Genomic DNA, 23,842 nt, shown 5'->3' on the forward strand with positions numbered 1-23,842 from the left:
GATTTGTTTGTCCAGATATCACCGACCTGTCAGCCTCGTTTACTGTGGTAATGATGTATGCGTTAGTAATTACGTAGCTAGCTGGTGACGATAATGTCAAACACGGATTCAGTAGAGATGGAGGCGCAACATCCCACCTTCAAACCCTTCAAGCTCTTCTTGATTCCCAGCACCTCCATCACTCTGGATTTGACGCGTTCGTCACGTTGCGACTGAGAATAGACCATTAGAACCTTTAGGATTAAAACCTGCTTTTATGCTTTTTAATGGTAATAGAGACCACCAATTTTCTGTAAAACACCTTTAGATTCTAAAGCAAAAAATTAATTTAGAATCAAGCATTAGTCGCCCGTTAAACCATTATGATCCTTTACACTGTGATATCAGCCCATTAAAAAGCCAAAACATAGTACAAACCCATCAGCAACCAATAGAAACACTTAATGGTTTCTATGGGGGGTTTTTTCAGCAGAGCGAGTGACGCAAAACACACAGTAAGTGCTTCAGTAACGGTTCGAAACTCTTGAGCATCACTGGTAGAGCCTACAGTGTCTTACAGTGAGCTAATGTATAAACTCAGGAATATAAATACAGGAATGCTCAGTCAATATAAGCCAAATGTTCCATCCAAGTGTCTAACTGTAGTAATTTAGAGGTTAAACAAAGGGCCCCCATTTCAAATGGTCCAGCCCAAGTTTGCTTATTGCTACCGAGTCTGGTACAGTGGATAAAGATTAGATGAAGTGAAGATAGCTTCATAGTCCCGATCCACCTTAAATGGTATGGCACTTTCATTCAGACGCCTGTGCTGGCGCTTGCATCTAACTGTGGCTATGACTATGGAATTCCAATAAGAAACTTCAGCACAATAGAGTAAACCTGACAGTCCATTACTTTTTTGTCAGAAGGCGGACAGCAGCAGCAAGAACTCCAAAAAACAAGGTGGCACCAAAACCACATAAATGGAGAGCTACTTGAAAAGCTACTTAAGAAAGATGACAACATATTCGAGCAGGATTTTAGAAAAAGATATATTGCACAAAGGCAATGCTGTGTGTGTGTGTGAGTGTGGGTGTGTGGGGGGGGCATGGGGGGGGGGGTCCTAAAAATCAAAGGAACAAATCTGATTTGCCCTGTGTGAACAGAACAAAATGTAAAGTTTCATTTCTTTATTTGTTCATTCTGACCGAACAGCATGAAAGGCAAAGATAAACCTGTCGTGACCATAGCTGGAAAAAAGACAAATTTGAGGCCACTAGTTTTCTGTGAGACTTCCATCATTTCTTTCAGCAAGGATCACTTCTTTAACATTTCATTTTCACCATAATCAATGACTTCTGGAGATATTAATGATGCATTAAATGTGGTGGAGATGGCCTGGCGCATTACAAGGTCGAGCAGGCTATTATTCCTTGGTGTATTTCTGCCTTACAGTGAGAAAACTATTCAAGCTGCCCATCTGCCACCTCATAATGACATTTGACCTGATAGACATAAACTTCACCTATAAAGCAGCAGCCTGCAGTTCATGGAACACACTTTATTGTGATAAAATCATTATAGAGCAAGAAAACAGTATAGTATGCAGTGTATAGGGGGAATACAGAAGCAAGATATGACAAAACTGGATTAGAGAATCCACTGGTGAACCATCCACATATGACACATCAGAGCTAATGCAACCAATGAGATACTGTAATCGGTAGGAAGAGACTAAACTGGCACAGGCTGCCTTCAGGCAAAACGGTGCACTCACAAAGGCCTATCATGTTTCTAGACCGTCCCTTCCTTTCTTTTGTCTTGTTTATGTTCGTGCACTCTCAGAAAAAAGGTATCAAACTGTTACTGGGCAGTGACCCTGAGGGGTACAACTTAAGTACCTTTATTCAGGGGACAAAACTGGACCATATTTCATTGAAATGGTATTTTTTATGTTGTATTGGCTCCACTCACCCTGTTTTGACCCAGAAGTTTTATTTGTTCGTTATTGTTTATGAGGTTATGATAAATATGTACCTTTTCCTTGGGAAGAACGTCAGGTACACAGTTTACATTGTTTGAACCTTGATATACCTTTTTCTGACTGTGGAAAAAAGCAGTTTGCATTTCAATGCTGTATGATATGGTATTATCAGTATTTGGACCGTTTCATTACACGTATTTCATTATTTTACTATGTTTCAGCTCATTCTACAATTAGCATCCTATCTGAATAATGAGATAAAAGGTGAGTGACAGAAGCTCGTGCATGGAATTACATATTCAAGACGCCTTCATTTCATGTACGTTATTCGAAAGAGTGACACAAAAACTGCTAGACATCGTGATGTGTGTATTTATTTTTTACAGTTCATACAAAATTAATACATTAATTAATGCCTGTAGATATAAAAATAAATTAAGAAATAAATAAAATAAATGTTTAAATAAACATATGTTTGTTGCAATAAATATCACAAAAAATAAATAAATAAAACAATTGGCAGTAATTTTCACTTTCACAGAAAATCTCTCGCGGTACTTCACGCGGTCAGGATTTCGAATCGACGAGTTTGAGACGCAGTTTCATCTTAAAGGCTGGGGTCAAGTTTAGTGTTGATGGCCAGTAAGTCCAGTCTGTACAGGTGTTGCAGCACCAGTCCAGCAACGTCCTTCCAGCCTTTCGCGCTGTAATCCTGCAAAGAGAAAGATCAGCTTCAGCTTCAGCTTCGGGCAATTTTCAGTGCTGAATGATTTTAGAGCGTATTCGGTGCTGTAACTATCTTTTTCGCCCCAGTCCATAATAATTTTTCTCATTGTATGTGCTCATAATAATAATAATAATAATAATAATAATAATAATGGCCCCATGCGAAAATTCATTTCAATGAATAAGACATAACTCTGTAATTTACTTGTTAATTTGCGAGTGTTATGTCTTAAACAAGGCACGCAACTAGCATGTTTACATTAGACGTAGACGTGCTCTTTGGATCGCAACAATTATGTCATAATTAACTATCTATTTGAAAGGCCCAATAAAGGTTTAAGAGAGTCCGGTCGCGGCGGGAACCCTGCGTCATGGACCGTACCCCTGAATCGCGCCTCTAACTGTATATTAGTTGTATATTATAATTATAATTACATATATTGTGTATTATTATTATTATTATTATTATTATTATTATCGCCATTTTCAGTCACCCCAAAGCATATACAATAGGCAAAAACAACAAGGCCTACTGAGTGAATGGACTCCAACTAAATCTTACACTCTTAAAAAATATGGTTTTTCAATGGATCTTTAGTCAAGAAAACGGTTCTATATATAATCATGAACACTTAAAGAACACTTTGTATGATTTAATCTTTGCATCGTGAAAGGGTTCTTCACATTAATGGAGAACATGCTGTAGATGGTTCTATATGAAAAGGGTTCTTTATAGCACCAATAGGGTTCCTCTGTTGAAACAAGCCAAAATATCTTTTTTGGTACTATATAGAACCCTTTTTTGCTGAGAGTTTACTTTAATAATTCATTATCATAAGACATTCAAATAGATCTGTGTTTCTATTGTTTGAAAGCTTACCGTGTTCTTCAGGTGAGAGATCAGACTTTTGAAGTGCATTTCCATCTTCTTCATTATCTTCTTGTTCGTTTCAGTGATGACGATTTTTGTTGCCTTCACAGAAAAAACAAACAAGTGTTAAAATCATTTTGAAAACTCTTTCTTTGCCTACTTTACGTTGAAGGCGGGTGCTGGGCTGTACCATCTCTCCGGACAAAAAAAGAAAGAAATGATCCCCCTTAAAAACTGTCATCCCCCTTTAACAGTCCATGTGTTCTAATGTTCTATTATGTTTAATAATCTACAGTGTTTATTATAGCGTCGCTGTCGGAACAAAACATTATATATATCACCATTTTTCCATCATTTAAAAATGCCAGCTTATTAAACTGTGCGATTTTCATGGCAAAAGGCCCAAACAGAAATGGTTCAAAATGACTTCGAATAAAAATCTTAAAATAAACTTACATTAAAAGATTGAAATGCTTTTTATTCTCCTGTAAAAATACTTTTTCGAGCTTTTGTTCAGACAGCGACGATAGATATTTTTTAAAAAAAAAAGTGGTGTTTTAGCTGAAAAGGTTAGTTGCCTTACCGTTTTGAGTTAATTAAATGTCTAATAGTCAGTTACCGTAACAACAGTCTGTATTTTATTATCTGTCAATTTATTATTTGAAGTTCAAATAATTCAAACTTTTAAGGCACCACCGGGACCACATTGTCGTTTGAACCCACCAACACCATGTTACTTCTTTCTGATTGGACCACTGACTGCATTGCATTGATACTTACACATCGCTCGAGCTCCGTGATCTGGCGGTGGATGTCGAGGATAAACGTCTGCAGCTTCTGCTGGTCGCAGTCCGCGCTCTCAGATTTCTCATAGAGCCTCATCACGTTCTTCAGAGTTCGCAGAATAAAGACGATGTGAGACTTCGCCTAAAGAACCGACCAGGATTCAGTTATCATTAGTACAACTGTTCAAACTAATGCAGTATGTCTATATCTGTAACTCTCCATAGCTGCTCTAAAACACTATCAGATCCTTCCCGAGGCCTTCAGTACAAAGTGAAAGTGCGCTTTCCCTATACCTGTAGCTGAGTCACGTGACTGTAAAGCTTGCTCGGGAATCCCAAGCTCAGCGTGACGTGGCGATGCGTGACGTCGTTGCACTAAAATGAACAGAAATTGTACATCAAAGTCGCATCAAATGCTTCGAACAAGAAGTGAAAAGTGTTCTATCAAATCTACAAAAGGTCACAAAGGAAAAAACATCACGATGACTTTTTTGCATTATTAGCTTCTTTTTTCAAGTCCAGGTTTCCACGTGTTCTTCAGATAACAGTAAGATGTTGCTCACTTTGGAGTCACAATGAACAACCATCCAACATTCTTTTATAATGCACACTTAAAAAAATCAAAGGTTCTTTAGTAAAGGCAATGGTTCTACTTAGAACCACGAGTTCTATATAGAACCATTTGCATGCTTAAATGGTTCTTTGCTTAGTTGAATCGTTCTTCAGATTGATGGAGAATGTGTTGTACATGGCTCTGTATAGAAACCTTTGAAAATGGTTCTGTACAGCACCAAAAAGGGTTCTTCTATTGTTACAAGCTTGACATCGCAACAATAGCAGAACCCGTTTTGGTGCTATTTACAACCCTCTACAACACATTCTCCATCCATCTGAAGAACCATGCAAAGAACAATTTAAGCATGAAAAGCGTTAATTTTTGTGTGTTCATGGTTCTATATAGAACCCTTGAAGAACCATCTTTTTAATTGTGTACAGTAAATAACGTATTTTCCAGCGAATCTATTTGCTTACCGCTTGTTGAAGATGCGAGATGGAGCTGTTGCTTAAGATGTGGAAGTTGCTCTTCATCCATGTGCATCCATCCACGTTGCTCCAGCAGCTAAAGGCAAGGAGAACACCAAGCAGACACATCTTGAACACTGCCATTTTACAGCACTAAGAGAACCAGAGCTGATAAAGGACTGCAGCTGAATTAAAGATATTAAAGACTGGCAAGAACAAGTTAAGAGAGCTCGAGGTGTTCGCTTTGCCGTTCATTTTGGGGCTCGTGCATTTATACTAAAGCTACTGAAAACTGAAAACCTGTGTTTCCCCCCCACACCCTTTCGCATCTCTTACGCAGCTGAGTGACCTGAAAGTTTTATCACCTGTGTACTTCCATGGAATGCCAGGTCAGTCCCTTTGACGCCGTGTCATTAATACCTGTACATTAACTTTAATACTGTGCATTCAAGTCAATTCACTTTCCTCACTGTTGTTCAGATCGCATCATAATCTGTGACTTGAACTATTTTCAAGTGTTCATTATAAAAAAGTAGCAAGAAAACAAAGGTGGGTAGTGTTAGATGTACTGGAGTAACCTTGTATTATAGATTTATGCTTTCTTATGTATTTTCTGTTATAATACTGCTCCTTCTACCCATGTGCGTTTGTGTATATTTGTGAGACTTTAACTTTTAGATTTATTTCAGTCATTAAGTTACTAATTCCTTTTTCACTACATTAACATATCTGACATCAGCTGTACATTGTTTACACCTCTCAGTTTTGGGGTTCAGTTTATTGTCGATCAAAGAGTGCATTGAAAAAAAAGGACTTGTGTCTGCTGATAGATGCTGGATGTTCTAAGACGTTCTACTGCAGTTCTGTTAAGTTAAACTCACTACTTAAGTGTTTTTGACCTACAAAGGAAAATGTATTGACAACGATTCATTTGTAGAAATACCAGGAAAAAGCGGGGAAATTTAGCTTACATTCTTATAATAATAATAATAATAATAATAATAATAATTATTATTATTATTATTATTGTTGTTGTTGTTGTTATTAGATTACAGTTAAATTAAGTGAATGTTTATGAGTGTCATTTTCACTGTATTCGTCAACTAATAATATTAATGTTATAACTCGTGACATCTTGCACAAAAATGCAATTTTTCGAAAGGCAAAAAGTCGACATGATTTTATTCACTCTGTGTTCGATTTTTCGAACTTTCGATTTTCGAACTTGAACTCACTCAACCAATCATTATCTGTGGCGTTGGCCGCAACCAACGGAAAGGCTAGCTAGTCTGCATGCCGAGTGCATCGCGTACGGTGTATGCACTTTTCATGCGAATATTCGTATTTTCGTGTCATTTATTCGCATCGCTTTCAGAGCAATCTACACTGACAACACGGTGCTTCGCATTCACGAGGAAAGTGTCTTGGTGAGTGTGCATGTATGGTATAGCGTAAACATTTAGAGACACTGTAAACTGTAACCCACTGACCATCAAGTTGGTAAACCGATAGGGTCACGTTTTCTATGTAAATAAAGAAACTGATTTTAATTTCCAGTTGAATTTCAAGACTACAAACTGATTTTAACTTTAATTCTAATTGACATACAGTTTGAAGTTTACGGTCAAACGTTATTCGCCTATTTCAGTTATATCTGTTCATCATTTGCTAATATTTGTTATTTAGATGCCTTCCTTTTCAGAAAACTCAGATTCATTGAGTAAAATCTCGCTTTCCTCAAATATAAGTAAACTTGCTTAAACCTTTGTAGGTTATACTTTTATGATAAGCTTATATTCACAATAAAGTCTACTGTTGAGTATTAATATTTACTGTTATTATTTACAGTGTGTGTAAGACTATTAACAAATATTCGAGAGAATTTACCCAATGGAAAAAACATAAACGTGCTTGAACGTTTGTATTACGATTTACTATAATCATTCATGTTATATGCAAGATTAGAGCAAATACAAGAAAGTGTAGTATAGTAAACATAGTTAGATAGTTAGAAAGTTAAATAGAAAATAGATATGAAAAGAGCCCAGAAAAGAACATGTGTGCAGTCTGAGGAGACTGCAAAATATATTGTTATGGTATAAACATTTGCACAATGACGCAGTGATGCATTATGGTACACAGTTGACTCAGTAGAGTTGATTTAATACCCGTCATTCATGTACAACCGACTGACCACATTTCAATCGTTTAAATACATTTTCATTTCTTTGTTTTTAGGCGAGCAGTCTGCGCCAAACCGCAACCGGAGTGAAAAGAAAAGCACATTTGAAGGTATTTATTCATTTTTTAGGTACGTATCTTCATGTGTGGGTCAGACTTCTTCTCTGGTCATCCACCTGGCCGCTGGCCACATTCCGCTGTGACGCTGAGCTGGTTTGCTGAGAGAGAGAGAGAGAGGAAATCTCTCCCACGGCAGAAAGCTCTCTCGACCGCATGCAGCGCAAACGCTCCTGCCGCTTTTCTCCTCTGCTCTAAAGACAGCAGTCTAAACCTACACACCAGTAAAACTCTTATTTTGAAATAATAACCAAAGACAACTTAGCATCTTAAAAAACTCAAAGGAGAATTCCACCAATTTTTGGAATCACTGTATAATTCAATCAGAGTGTGGTTTGGTGTGAGATGTGCATTGTGGAGAAATGTACTAACTCAGACCTCTTTACAGTGCTGGTGATACATTCTTTAAAAAGACATTTCTTTAAGGGTTCTTGAATAAAGGCAGTAGTTCTATACAGAGCCATGGGTTCTATATGGGATCATTTTATGCTTTAATTTGGGAAATTGCTTCAGATTGATGGATAATGTGTTGAAAACAGTTCTACATAGCACTAAAAGGATTCTGCTGTTGTTCACTTGATGATGTCAAGCTTTTAACAATAGAAGAACCCTTTTTGGTACTATATAGAACCATTTTCAAAAAGGTTCTATATAGAACCACATATAACACATTCTCTATTAATCTAATGCCATTTCACCATGCAAATGGTTCTATAAGGAACTGATGGTCCTAAATAGAACTATTACCTTTACTAAAGAACGCTTGAAGAATCCTTCTTTAAGAGTGTAGGAACCAGGAGTCTCAATGTTTACAATGCAAATATAGTCAGTTTATTTACTAAACCAGTAAACTTACACCTGTCCTCTGTGTTTATATAGCCTATATAATGTTGTTGAAAGTAAATAGTGACAAATCTGAAAAAAGCCCCCACCTTCTCTTTGTAGACTATTTGGTCTTATAGTGCCCTACATGTACCCCTCCGCAATGAATAGCTTTTTAAAATTACATTTTTGGCTAAAAACTTCTCATAAAACTACTAATAAACAATGTCTCAGGCACTATATTCATAACCACTTCATGCAATAACTTTGTGTGATGTAGCCTTTGGGAGCAATCAGACGTCTGGTTCCCATCAACACATCTGTGAATAATTCTGACTCTGTAAGTTTCTCTAGAATGAAGCATTTCACACCAAACCATTCTGAATGAGTTTGTTTACATCATAACCATTAAATTATATGGAAATGTTGAAAAGTCACTGGAATTCACCTTTAAGCACAGAATAACATTTTTTCTGTATATTTCCATCTATGAGCATGGGAACTGAAGTTGGAAAGACTTTGTTTTCCTTTCTGATGCAGTCTTGGTCTCTAAAACAAAAATGATAAACCTCAAAAGTCAGAAGTGTGACCAGTCACAAAGCAGAACAGATACTGTCACTTATGGAACATGAAATCAAACCCAATGACTACATTTAAATGAGTGAAAATAGATTTCCTTCCTCACAAATGAACTTCAAATGAAAATACTAGCTTTACTCATGTAACACAGAGTAATAATAAATAAATAATAAATAAATATTAGTAATACTTATGTAACATAGAGGGAGATACAGAGGCATGATGCAAGTGCAAGTCTTCGTTTTTACTGAAAGCCATGATGAATAACGAAATAATAAAGGAAAGGAAACAAGACAAAAGAATATGTATATATATATATATATATATATATATATATATATATATATATATATGTATACACACACACACACACACACTGTGTTCCAAATTATTATGCAAGTAACATATCAGTAGGATATCAGTATTATGAGCATTTAGGCTTTGGCTTTTCAAATAAAGTGTTTGTTTTATTTCTCGTATCTTCTTAAGTAACTGGTATCAATCTCAGACAGGTTTGTTAATCAGTTTGCCAAGTGATCTTGATTAACAGGAAACTTACAGAGATTGTTCCACATTGTTAAGCAAGTAACAGTTCTCATACAATATGTGGAGAAAGGAAGATCCTTCTCAAGATGAAAAGCATGAAATAATACAACGTCTTGCAAAAGGCATGAAAACAATTGATATTTCACAAAAACTGAAGAGAGATCAGAAAAGATGTGTATTAAAAGGGCAACTATAAAACACCACTGTTGAGCAGCAAACAGGTATTTAAAGCTGCTGCTGTCTCAAGAACCTCTCGATGCAGGATTCTCCACAGGCCGGCAGCTGTGCATAAAGCTGTTTTTTGCCTCCCCCAAGGCAAAGCTCACAAAGAGAAACATTTACAGTGGGCTCAGAAACACATGAAGACTCATTTTTAAACAGTTTTATTCACTGATGAATGCCATGCTGCACTAGATGGTCCAGATGGATGGAGTTTTGGATGGTTGGTGAATGGCCACCCTGTTCCAAGACTGCAATGTCAGCAAGGAGGTGGAGGAGTGATGATTTGGGCTGGAATATTGGGAAGTGAGATGGTAGATAGCATCTCTGTGGGTGTTAAAATGACCTCTGCAAGATATGTAGAGTTCCCAACCGACCATTTTCTGCCATGATATAAAAAGAAAATTCATGCCTTCTGAAAAAATTGGCTGCTATGGGCATAAAAGGAGAAAAAATCTTGATTTGGCCACCAACATCTCCTGACCTCAATCCCATTGGGAACCTGTGCAGCAACCTTAAAAGGAGGATATATAAGGGTGATGTTTGTGAGTATACTTTGAAACAGCAGCTCTGGGGGGCAATACTTATGAAATACAGGCAGAAACTATACATGTTAAAGTCATCTCAAAGAAGGACTTATATATCAATATGTGACTTGATCTGTAAACAAAGTTATTTAACTTGTTTTTATTTTTGGAAAATTATCTGTTCATGCAGCAAATATGAAAGATTTCTTTTTGAAATTATATGATTGTCATTATGACCCTATGAAAGTGTCAAAAAACTGTATTCTGCATAATAATTTGGAACAACGTATTTTGTGTTCTTTTCAATTTTCAGTAAAGTCATTGCCAGTAACAGTCAGTACTTCTAATTGTAATAATGTCCACATGGTTAAGCCCATCCTATATATATGAGAGAGAGAGAGAGAGAGAGACTGGATCCGCTTGTGAGACAATGAGACTACGGGAGAGTTGAAGAGCGCTTGGCACAGCGAGTGAAATGGCACAGGAGAGATTGAAAGTTTACTTCTCTGATATGTGTCTCAAAAAATCATGCTGACACAATTCTGTCTCTGTATCAGCTTGGCATTTCAGCTTTTGGTCTGATGTAAACATAATTTACAATGGGCTTCAGGGGCTGCAGTCTGGGCCTCCGCCACCAGGGGGAGCAACAATAACTATTTATAACTATTGATTTTCAGACTTCAGTACACATTTACTTCAAAAACAACAGTTCAAAACTGCTCACCATGTGGCCATGAGGGACAGGGATGTAGAATTCTCCACTGAGGGATTGTATGATCTGTACATTTTTGATACTTTACAACACCATGGCTACAAGACTCACGGACAAACATAGCTTTGCCGAACTTAAATAAACCAAACAAATCTATTTTGGTAGGCTTTCTGACAAGCCAAGGCTTCATATCAGTAACATGTGGCAATAAAATACTGAAGTAGTAATGATGGATTAAAAGTTGGAGGAACAGGCCAATAGAGCTTTTGAAGCCAGCTTATTCAAACCAACCATGATAAAAAGGTGTGCTATGATACCTAGTACCACACTGGAAGAGTCAAACTGTGGACGGCACCAAAGAAATAAACAAAACAAAACCTAACCACGCTTGCCTACTCTGAAACAAAAAGTACTTAGCTAACCCAACAAAAAGAAACAAAAGATAACTACTCCACACTTCCCTGGCCAGTAATCAAAAGTACATGTGGCAGCGCCCTCCCTCTGACCTAGGGAAGTAGAAAGAGTGGATTTCTACATGGTGCAAGTGTATAGGCACGCCTCTTGCCTGTTTGAAACCCCAGGTGGTACAAACAATCAATCTCTTGTAAACCAAAGTAAAAGTATGCAGGTAAAATACCTAAAACAAACGCAGACTCTCAACACAAGAGATTAAAAAAGATTAAAAACACAGCACCCATGTAATGAGTCCTCTCTGTCTTCAACCATCTTGAAGGCCTCTTTGAAAACATAGGCTCCTCCCCAAATTGCACCAGCCAGGCCTCTGATTTGTTGGAGGTCCACCTCACATCACTGCTTGCAGAGCAGGTACACCTGTGAAGGGAGAGACCGGGAGAGAGAGACACTGACAAACACAAAAAAGACCAAAATACATGCTTATGAGTAACACCCCCAAAAACGTGAACTAAAATCTAGCCCCCGAGAGACCATTCTGAGCATTCTAAGTAGAATATTCCTTGAAAGCATCTTGGGGTGGACACAGGCTGAGTCGTCCAGGGCGGGCTCAGCACCCTGGCGACTGTGGTGGTGGGTGACTGTGTCAGTCTGTGTACTTCCAGTGAAGTACCCCTTTTACTCAGTTTTGTTTTCAGTTCTGCTTTTAGTAATAATCATGTTGATGTAACATCATTCATTATGAACTCTGCCCTTCGCTTTCTGTTTGGGGTGCAAAGCACCGGTCAGGAAGAGCGGGAAGATGAAGAGTCGTTTTAGGCTTTGTAATTATTTGGAGCACATTTTTTAAGAATTGACTTTGTGTCCCAGCCTGTTCACCAGTCTTCACCATTGCCACTGTAGCCTAGTGTATTAATGTGCCAGAAATGTTGTGACCATTACATGATTAACCAGCTAGATAACTATCTAAGAACAGGACCGGTTGGGCCAGTTCTCTGGTCTGAATTTAGGCTACACTGATTTACAGTTGATAACGAGGTCATGTGACCCACACACATCTTCTTCATCCTCTTCCTCTCCAATCCTCCTCAACTTTGCCTATGAAAGGTGAAAGGAAATGAAAATCATAACTTCATTTCAAAGCTTGACACATGAGTGATATAACATTGTTTACTTTTGAAATAGTAGGCAGAAATATAAATAAAAAACTTTCTGACTAAAGAAGCATTTAATCTGAAACAAATTTAAACTGTTTTTCATTTGTTGGCCAAAAGGTTTTAATATATTTTAGTTGGCTTTACACAGCAAGATGCTTGTCCTCGATCAGTGTTTCCTAATCCGATCCTAAGTGCCCCCCAAACAGTCCATATTTTTCCTTCATCCATAAGTGTTTAGGTTGGTTTAGGTAGGAGCAAAAATGTGGGTCCTCTGGGGTCCCTGCTCTAGAAAAAGTCTTTGACAAAGTTTAGTATTAGGATTTTTAAAGGCTGAAAAGTTAAGATGTGTTCTGTTACTGTTCACTATTCAGTTGTCCAGCAGGTGGTGCTGTAGCTCTACGTTAAGACTGCAGGCAAATCGGATTGTTTGTCAAATCAGATCTTTTGAGCCTACTGACTGCACTGTTAAGTGATAAGATCGGATTTGTTTGTCCAGATATCACCGACCTATCTGCCACTAGTTTTCTGTAAAACACCTTTAGATCCCATTAGGGAAAGCAAAACATTAATTTAGAATCAACCATTAGTCGCCCGTTAAACCTTTAGGATGCTTTACACTGTGATATCAGCCCATTAAAAGCCAAAACATGGTACAAACCCATCAACAACCAATAGAAACACTTAATGGTTTCTATGGGTTTTTTCAGCAGAGCGAGTGACGCAAAACACACAGTAAGTGCTTCAGTAACGGTTCGAAACTCTTGAGCATCACTGGTAGAGCCTATTAGCTTGTTAGCTAACATCAGTGCCAGTGTTGGTAATCAGGAGAGAGTCAGGAGAATTCCCAGTGGGCTGGTAGTGTCTTACAGTGAGCTAATGTATAAACTCAGGAATATAAATACAGGAATGCTCAGTCAATATAAGCCAAATGTTCCATCCAAGTGTCTAACTGTAGTAACTGTAGCCCAGGTTTGCTTACTGCCACCGAGTGTGGTACAGTGGATAAAGATTAGATGAAGTGAAGATAGCTTCATAGTCTAACGTCCCGATCTACCTTAAATGGTATAGCACTTTCATTCAGACGCCTGTGCTGGCGCATCTAACTGTGGCACTATTTACGGTGGAATGGAAATTCCAATAAGAAACTTCAGCACAATAGAGTAAACCTGACAGTCCATTACTTTTTTTAAGAAGGTGGACAGCAGCAGCAAGAACTCCAAAAAACAAGGTGGCACGAAAACCACATAAATGGAGAGCTACTTGAAAAGCTACTTAAGAAAGATGACAACATATTTGAGCAGGATTTTAGAAAAAGATATATTGCACAAAGGCAATGCTGTGTGTGTGTGAGTGGCGGGGCGTCCTAAAAATCATGTTTAAGGAACAAATCTGATTTGCCCTGTGTGAACAGAACAAAATGTAAAGTTTCATTTCTTTATTTGTTTATTCTGACCGAACAGCATGCAAGGCAAAGATAAACCTGTCGTGACCATAGCTGGAAAAAAGACAAATTTCAGGCCACTAGTTTTCTGTGAGACTTCCATCATTTCTTTCAGCAAGGATCACTTCTTTAACATTTCATTTTCACCACGTATTCCTGATAATCAATGACTTCTGGAGATATTAATGATGCATTAAATGTGGTGGAGATGGCCTGGCGCATTACAAGGTCGAGCAGGCTATTATTCCTTGGTGTATTTCTGCCTTACAGTGAGAAAACTATTCAAGCTGCCCATCTGCCACCTCATAATGACATTTGACCTGATAGACATAAACTTCACCTATAAAGCAGCAGCCTGCAGTTCATGGAACACACTTTATTGTGATAAAATCATTATAGAGCAAGAAAACAGTATAGTGTGCAGTGTATAGGGGGAATACAGAAGCAAGATATGGCAAAACTGGATTAGAGAATCCACTGGTGAACCATCCACATATGACACATCAGAGCTAATGCAACCAATGAGATACTGTAATCGGTAGGAAGAGACTAAACTGGCACAGGCTGCCTTCAGGCAAAACGGTGCACTCACAAAGGCCTATCATGTTTCTAGACCGTCCCTTCCTTTCTTTTGTCTTGTTTATGTTCGTGCACTCTCAGAAAAAAGGTATCAAACTGTTACTGGGCAGTGACCCTGAGGGGTACAACTTAAGTACCTTTATTCAGGGGACAAAACTGGACCATATTTCATTGAAATGGTATTTTTTATGTTGTATTGGCTCCACTCACCCTGTTTTGACCCAGAAGTTTTATTTGTTCGTTATTGTTTATGAGGTTATGATAAATATGTACCTTTTCCTTGGGAAGAACGTCAGGTACACAGTTTACATTGTTTGAACCTTGATGAATGAAAAATATACCTTTTTCTGACTGTGGAAAAAAGCAGTTTGCATTTCAATGCTGTATGATATGGTATTATCAGTATTTGGACCGTTTCATTACACGTATTTCATTATTTTACTATGTTTCAGCTCATTCTACAATTAGCATCCTATCTGAATAATGAGATAAAAGGTGAGTGACAGAAGCTCGTGCATGGAATTACATATTCAAGACGCCTTCATTTCATGTACGTTATTCGAAAGAGTGACACAAAAACTGCTAGACATCGTGATGTGTGTATTTATTTTTTACAGTTCATACAAAATTAATACATTAATTAATGCCTGTAGATATAAAAATAAATTAAGAAATAAATAAAATAAATGTTTAAATAAACATATGTTTGTTGCAATAAATATCACAAAAAATAAATAAATAAAACAATTGGCAGTAATTTTCACTTTCACAGAAAATCTCTCGCGGTACTTCACGCGGTCAGGATTTCGAATCGACGAGTTTGAGACGCAGTTTCATCTTAAAGGCTGGGGTCAAGTTTAGTGTTGATGGCCAGTAAGTCCAGTCTGTACAGGTGTTGCAGCACCAGTCCAGCAACGTCCTTCCAGCCTTTCGCGCTGTAATCCTGCAAAGAGAAAGATCAGCTTCAGCTTCAGGCAATTTTCAGTGCTGAATGATTTTAGAGCGTATTCGGTGCTGTAACTATCTTTTTCACCCCAGTCCATAATAATTTTTCTCATTGTATGTGCTCATAATATTAATAATAATAATAATAATAATAATAATAATAATAATAATAATGGCCCCGATGCGAAAATTCATTTCAATGAATAAGACATAACTAAGAAATAACTAAGAAATAACTATAACTATAATTATATAATGTAATTTGCTTGTTAATTTGCGAGTGTTATGTCTTAAACAAGGCACGCAACTAGCATGCTTACATTAGACGTAGACGTGCTCTTTGGATCGCAACAATTATGTCATAATTAACTATCTATTTGAAAGGCCCAATAAAGGTTTAAGAGAGTCCGGTCGCGGCGGGAACCCTGCGTCATGGACCGTACCCCTGAATCGCGCCTCTAACTGTATATTAGTTGTATATTATAATTATAATTACATATATTGTGTATTATTATTATTATTATTATTATTATTATTATTATCGCCATTTTCAGTCACCCCAAAGCATATACAATAGGCAAAAACAACAAGGCCTACTGAGTGAATAGACTCCAACTAGATCTTACACTCTTAAAAAATATGGTTCTTCAATGGATCTTTAGTCAAGAAAACGGTTCTATATATAATCATGAACACTTAACACTTTGTATGATTTAATCTTTGCATCGTGAAAGGGTTCTTCACATTAATGGAGAACATGCTGTAGATGGTTCTATATGAAAAGGGTTCTTTATAACACCAATAGGATTCCTCTGTTGAAACAAGCCAAAATATCTTTTTTGGTACTATATAGAACCCTTTTTTGCTGAGAGTTTACTTTAATAATTCATTATCATAAGACATTCAAATAGATCTGTGTTTCCACTGTTTGAAAGCTTACCGCGTTCTTCAGGTGAGAGATCAGACTTTTGAAGTGCATTTCCATCTTCTTCATTATCTTCTTGTTCGTTTCAGTGATGACGATTTTTGTTGCCTTCACAGAAAAAAACAAACAAGTGTTAAAATCATTTTGAAAACTCTTTCTTTGCCTGCTTTACGTTGAAGGCGGGTGCTGGGCTGTACCATCTCTCCGGACAAAAATGATGAGAAATGAAACAATGAAACAACAATGAAAGAAATGATCCCCCTTAAAAACTGTCATCCCCCTTTAACAGTCCATGTGTTCTAATGTTCTATTATGTTTAATAATCTACAGTGTTTATTATAGCGTCGCTGTCGGAACAAAACATTATATATATCACCATTTTTCCATCATTTAAAAATGCCAGCTTATTAAACTGTGCGATTTTCATGGCAAAAGGCCCAAACAGAAATGGTTCAAAATGACTTCGAATAAAAATCTTAAAATAAACTTACATTAAAAGATTGAAATGCTTTTTATTCTCCTGTAAAAATACTTTTTCGAGCTTTTGTTCAGACAGCGACGATAGATATTTTTTAAAAAAAGTGGTGTTTTAGCTGAAAAGGTTAGTTGCCTTACCGTTTTGAGTTAATTAAATGTCTAATAGTCAGTTACCGTAACAACAGTCTGTATTTTATGGTCTGTCAATTTATTATTTGAAGTTCAAATAATTCAGACTTTTAAGGCACCACCGGGACCACATTGTCGTTTGAACCCACCAACACCGTGTTACTTCTTTCTGATTGGACCACTGACTGCATTGCATTGATACTTACACATCGCTCGAGCTCCGTGATCTGGCGGTGGATGTCGAGGATGAACGTCTGCAGCTTCTGCTGGTCGCAGTCCGCGCTCTCAGATTTCTCATAGAGCCTCATCACGTTCTTCAGAGTTCGCAGAATAAAGACGATGTGAGACTTCGCCTAAAGAACCGACCAGGATTCAGTTATCATCAGTACAACTGTTCAAACTAATGCAGTATGTCTATATCTGTAACTCTCCATAGCTGCTCTAAAACACATCAGATCCTTCCCGAGGCCTTCAGTACAAAGTGAAAGTGCGCTTTCCCTATACCTGTAGCTGAGTCACGTGACTGTAAAGCTTGCTCGGGAATCCCAAGCTCAGCGTGACGTGGCGATGCGTGACGTCGTTGCACTAAAATGAACAGAAATTGTACATCAAAGTCGCATCAAATGCTTCGAACGAGAAATGAAAAGTGTCCTATCAAATCTACAAAAGGTCACAAAGGAAAAAACATCACGATGACTTTTTTGCATTATTAGCTTCTTTTTTCAAGTCCAGGTTTCCACGTGTTCTTCAGATAACAGTAAGATGTTGCTCACTTTGGAGTCACAATGAACAACCATCCAACATTCTTTTATAATGCACACTTAAAAAAATCAAAGGTTCTTTAGTAAAGGCAATGGTTCTACTTAGAACCACGAGTTCTATATAGAACCATTTGCATGCTTAAATGGTTCTTTGCTTAGTTGAATCGTTCTTCAGATTGATGGAGAATGTGTTGTACATGGCTCTGTATAGAAACCTTTGAAAATGGTTCTATACAGCACCAAAAAGGGTTCTTCTATTGTTACAAGCTTGACATCGTAATAATAGCAGAACCCGTTTTGGTGCTATTTACAACCCTCTACAACACATTCTCCATCCATCTGAAGAACCATTTCACCATGCAAAGAACAATTTAAGCATGAAAAGCGTTAATTTTTGTGCGTTCATGGTTCTATATAGAACCCTTGAAGAACCATCTTTTTAATTGTGTACAATAAATAACGCATTTTCCAGCGAATCTATTTGCTTACCGCTTGTTGAAGATGCGAGATGGAGCTGTTGCTTAAGATGTGGAAGTTGCTCTTCATCCATGTGCATCCATCCACGTTGCTCCAGCAGCTAAAGGCAAGGAGAACACCAAGCAGACACATCTTGAACACTGCCATTTTACAGCACTAAGAGAACCAGAGCTGATGAAGGACTGCAGCTGAATTAAAGATATTAAAGACTGGCAAGAACAAGTTAAGAGAGCTCGAGGTGTTCGCTTTGCCGTTCATTTTGGGGCTCGTGCATTTATACTAAAGCTACTGAAAACTGAAAACCTGTGTTTTCCCCCCACACCCTTTCCCATCTCTTACGCAGCTGAGTGACCTGAAAGTTTTATCACCTGTGTACTTCCATGGAATGCCAGGTCAGTCTATTTGACGCCGTGTCATTAATACCTGTGCATTAACTTTAATACTGTGTATTCAAGTCAATTTACTTTCCTCACTGTTGTTCAGATCGCATCATAATCTGTGACTTAAACTATTTTCAAGTGTTCATTATAAAAAAGTAGCAAGAAAACAAAGGTGGGTAGTGTTAGATGTACTGGAGTAACCTTGTATTATAGATTTATGCTTTCTTATGTATTTTCTGTTATAATACTGCTCCTTCTACCCATGTGCGTTTGTGTATATTTGTGAGACTTTAACTTTTAGATTTATTTCAGTCATTAAGTTACTAATTCCTTTTTCACTACATTAACATATCTGGCATCAGCTGTACATTGTTTACACCTCTCAGTTTTGGGGTTCAGTTTATTGTAGATCAAAGTGTGCAAAAAAAAGGACTTGTGTCTGCTGATAGATGCTGGTTGTTCTAAGACGTTCTACTGCAGTTCTGTTAAGTTAAACTCACTACTTAAGTGTTTTTGACCTACAAAGGAAAATGTGTTGACAACGATTCATTTGTAGAAATACCAGGAAAAAGCGGGGAAATTTAGCTTACATTCTTATAATAATAATAATAATAATAATAATAATAATAATAATAATAATATTGTTGTTGTTGTTGTTGTTGTTGTTATTAGATTACAGTTAAATTAAGTGAATGTTTATGAGTGTCACTTTCACTGTATTCGTCAACTAATAATATTAATGTTATAACTCGTGACATCTTGCACAAAAATGCAATTTTTCGAAAGGCAAAAATTCGACATGATTTTATTCACTCTGTGTTCGATTTTTCGTGCTTTCGATTTTCGAACTTGAACTCACTCAACCAATCATTATCTGTGGCGTTGGCCGCAACCAACGGAAAGGCTAGCTAGTCTGCATGCCGAGTGCATCGCGTACGGTGTATGCACTTTTCATGCGAATATTCGTATTTTCGTGTCATTTATCATCACTGACAACACGGTGCTTCGCATTCACGAGGAAAGTGTCTTGGTGAGTGTGCATGTATGGTATAGCGTAAACATTTAGAGACACTGTAAACTGTAACCCACTGACCATCAAGTTGGTAAACCGATAGAGTCACGTTTTCTATGTAAATAAAGAAACTGATTTTAATTTCCAGTTGAATTTCAAGACTACAAACTGATTTTAACTTTAATTCTAATTGACATACATTTTGAAGTTTACGGCCAAACGTTATTCGCCTATTTCAGTTATATCTGTTCATCATTTGCTAATATTTGTTATTTAGATGCCTTCCTTTTCAGAAAACTCAGATTCATTGAGTAAAATCTCGCTTTCCTCAAATATAAGTAAACTTGCTTAAACCTTTGTAGGTTATACTGTTATGATAAGCTTATATTCACAATAAAGTCTACTGTTGAGTATTAATATTTACTGTTATTATTTACAGTGTGTGTAAGACTATTAACAAATATTCGAGAGAATTTACCCAATGGAAAAAACATAAACGTGCTTGAACGTTTGTATTACGATTTACTATAATCATTCACGTTATATGCAAGATAAGAGCAAATACAAGAAAGTGTAGTATAGTAAACATAGCAAGTTAAATAGAAAATAGATATGAAAAGAGCCCAGAAAAGAACATGTGTGCAGTCTGAGGAGACTGCAAAATATATTATTATGGTATAAACATTTGCACAATGACGCAGTGATGCATTATGGTACACAGTTGACTCAGTAGAGTTGATTTAATACCCGTCATTCATGTACAACCGACTGACCACATTTCAATCGTTTAAATACATTTTCATTTCCTTGTTTTTAGGCGAGCAGTCTGCGCCAAACCGCAACCGGAGTGAAAAGAAAAGCACATTTGAAGGTATTTATTCATTTTTTAGGTACGTATCTTCATGTGTGGGTCAGACTTCTTCTCTGGTCATCCACCTGGCCGCTGGCCACATTCCGCTGTGACGCTGAGCTGGTTTGCTGAGAGAGAGAGAGAGAGGAAATCTCTCCCACGGCAGAAAGCTCTCTCGACCGCATGCAGCGCAAACGCTCCTGCCGCTTTTCTCCTCTGCTCTGAAGACAGCAGTCTAAACCTACACACCAGTAAAACTCTTATTTTGAAATAATAACCAAAGACAACTTAGCATCTTAAAAAACTCAAAGGAGAATTCCACCAATTTTTGAAATTACTGCATAATTGAATCAGAGAGTGGTTTGGTGTGAGATGTGCATTGTGGAGAAATGTACTAACTCAGACCTCTTTACAGTGCTGGTGATACATTCTTTACAAAGACGTTTCTTTAAGGGTTCTTGAATAAAGGCAGTAGTTCTATACAGAGCCATGGGTTCTATATGGGACCATTTTATGTTTTAATTTGGGAAATTGCTTCAGATTGATGGATAATGTGTTGAAAACAGTTCTACATAGCACTAAAAGGGTTCTGCTGTTGTTCACTTGATGATGTCAAGCTTTTAACAATAGAAGAACCCTTTTTGGTACTATATAGAACCATTTTCAAAAAGGTTCTATATAGAGCCACGTATAACACATTCTCTATTAATCTGATGCCATTTCACCATGCAAATGGTTCTATAAGGAACTGATGGTCCTAAATAGAACTATTACCTTTACTAAAGAACCCTTGAAGAATCCTTCATTAAGAGTGTAGGAACCAGGGGTCTCAATGTTTACAATGCAAATATAGTCAGTTTGTTTACTAAACCAGTAAACTTACACCTGTCTTCTGGGTTTATATAGCCTATATAATGTTGTTGAAAGTAAATAGTGATAAATCTGAAAAAAGCCCCCACCTTCTCTTTGTAGACTATTTGGTCTTATAGTGCCCTACATGTACCCCTCCGCAATGAATAGCTTTTTAAAATTACATTTTTGGCTAAAAACTTCTCATAAAACTACTAATAAACAATGTCTCAGGCACTATATTCATAACCACTTCATGCAATAACTTTGTGTGATGTAGCCTTTGGGAGCAATCAGACGTCTGGTTCCCATCAACACATCTGTGAATAATTCTGACTCTGTAAGTTTCTCTAGAATGAAGCATTTCACACCAAACCATTCTGAATGAGTTTGTTTACATCATAACCATTAAATTATATGGAAATGTTGAAAAGTCACTGGAATTCACCTTTAAGCACAGAATAACATTTTTTCTGTATATTTCCATCTATGAGCATGGGAACTGAAGTTGGAAAGACTTTGTTTTCCTTTCTGATGCAGTCTTGGTCTCTAAAACAAAAATGATAAACCTCAAAAGTCAGAAGTGTGACCAGTCACAAAGCAGAACAGATACTGTCACTTATGGAACATGAAATCAAACCCAATGACTACATTTAAATGAGTGAAAATAGATTTCCTTCCTCACAAATGAACTTCAAATGAAAATATTAGCTTTACTCATGTAACACAGAGTAATAATAAATAAATAATAAATAAATATTAGTAATACTTATGTAACATAGAAGGAGATACAGAGGCATGATGCAAGTGCAAGTCTTCGTTTTTACTGAAAGCCATGATGAATAACGAAATAATAAAGGAAAGGAAACAAGACAAAAGAATATGTATATATATATATATATATATATATATATATGTATACACACACACACACACACACACACACTGTGTTCCAAATTATTATGCAAGTAACATATCAGTAGGATATCAGTATTATGAGCATTTAGGCTTTGGCTTTTCAAAAAAAGTGTTTGTTTTATTTCTCGTATCTTCTTAAGTAACTGGTATCAATCTCAGACAGGTTTGTTAATCAGTTTGCCAAGTGATCTTGATTAACAGGAAACTTACAGAGATTGTTCCACATTGTTAAGCAAGTAACAGTTCTCATACAATATGTGGAGAAAGGAAGATCCTTCTCAAGATGAAAAGCATGAAATAATACAACGTCTTGCAAAAGGCATGAAAACAATTGATATTTCACAAAAACTGAAGAGAGATCAGAAAAGATGTGTATTAAAAGGGCAACTATAAAAACACCACTGTTGAGCAGCAAACAGGTATTTAAAGCTGCTGCTGTCTCTGGAGTCTCAAGAACCTCTCGATGCAGGATTCTCCACAGGCCGGCAGCTGTGCATAAAGCTGTTTTTTGCCTCCCCCAAGGCAAAGCTCACAAAGAGAAACATTTACAGTGGGCTCAGAAACACATGAAGACTCATTTTTAAACAGTTTTATTCACTGATGAATGCCATGCTGCACTAGATGGTCCAAATGGATGGAGTTTTGGATGGTTGGTGAATGGCCACCCTGTTCCAAGACTGCAATGTCAGCAAGGAGGTGGAGGAGTGATGATTTGGGCTGGAATATTGGGAAGTGAGATGGTAGATAGCATCTCTGTGGGTGTTAAAATGACCTCTGCAAGATATGTAGAGTTCCCAACCGACCATTTTCTGCCATGATATAAAAAGAAAATTCATGCCTTCTGAAAAAATTGGCTGCTATGGGCATAAAAGGAGAAAAAATCTTGATTTGGCCACCAACATCTCCTGACCTCAATCCCATTGGGAACCTGTGCAGCAACCTTAAAAGGAGGATATATAAGGGTGATGTTTGTGAGTATACTTTGAAACAGCAGCTCTGGGGGGCAATACTTATGAAATACAGGCAGAAACTATACATGTTAAAGTCATCTCAAAGAAGGACTTATATATCAATATGTGACTTGATCTGTAAACAAAGTGATTTAACTTGTTTTTATTTTTGGAAAATTATCTGTTCATGCAGCAAATATGAAAGATTTCTTTTTGAAATTATATGATTGTCATTATGACCCTATGAAAGTGTCAAAAAACTGTATTCTGCATAATAATTTGGAAAAACGTATTTTGTGTTCTTTTCAATTTTCAGTAAAGCCATTGCCAGTAACAGTCAGTACTTCTAATTGTAATAATGTCCACATGGTTAAGCCCATCCTATATATATGAGAGAGAGAGAGAGAGAGAGACTGGATCCGCTTGTGAGACAATGAGACTACGGGAGAGTTGAAGAGCGCTTGGCACAGCGAGTGAAATGGCACAGGAGAGATTGAAAGTTTACTTCTC

General features: G+C 37.1%; 1 protein-coding gene across 1 annotated transcript; it reads right to left on the reverse strand.

The window, feature by feature from the left end:
• Positions 1–15,497: 15,497 nt before the first annotated feature.
• LOC118804962 (interferon a3-like) lies at positions 15,498–18,505 on the reverse strand. The gene is made up of 5 exons (XM_036565554.1): positions 18,386–18,505; positions 17,640–17,720; positions 17,342–17,488; positions 16,545–16,637; positions 15,498–15,602 (listed from the first exon to the last, which is right to left on the reverse strand). The coding sequence occupies exons 1-5, from the start codon at positions 18,503–18,505 to the stop codon at positions 15,498–15,500; spliced, it is 546 nt and encodes a 181-aa protein (XP_036421447.1).
• Between the last annotated feature and the right edge of the window lie 5,337 nt (positions 18,506–23,842).

This window comes from Colossoma macropomum, unplaced genomic scaffold (assembly GCF_904425465.1).
Source record: "Colossoma macropomum unplaced genomic scaffold, Colossoma_macropomum, whole genome shotgun sequence".
NCBI lineage: Eukaryota > Metazoa > Chordata > Actinopteri > Characiformes > Serrasalmidae > Colossoma > Colossoma macropomum.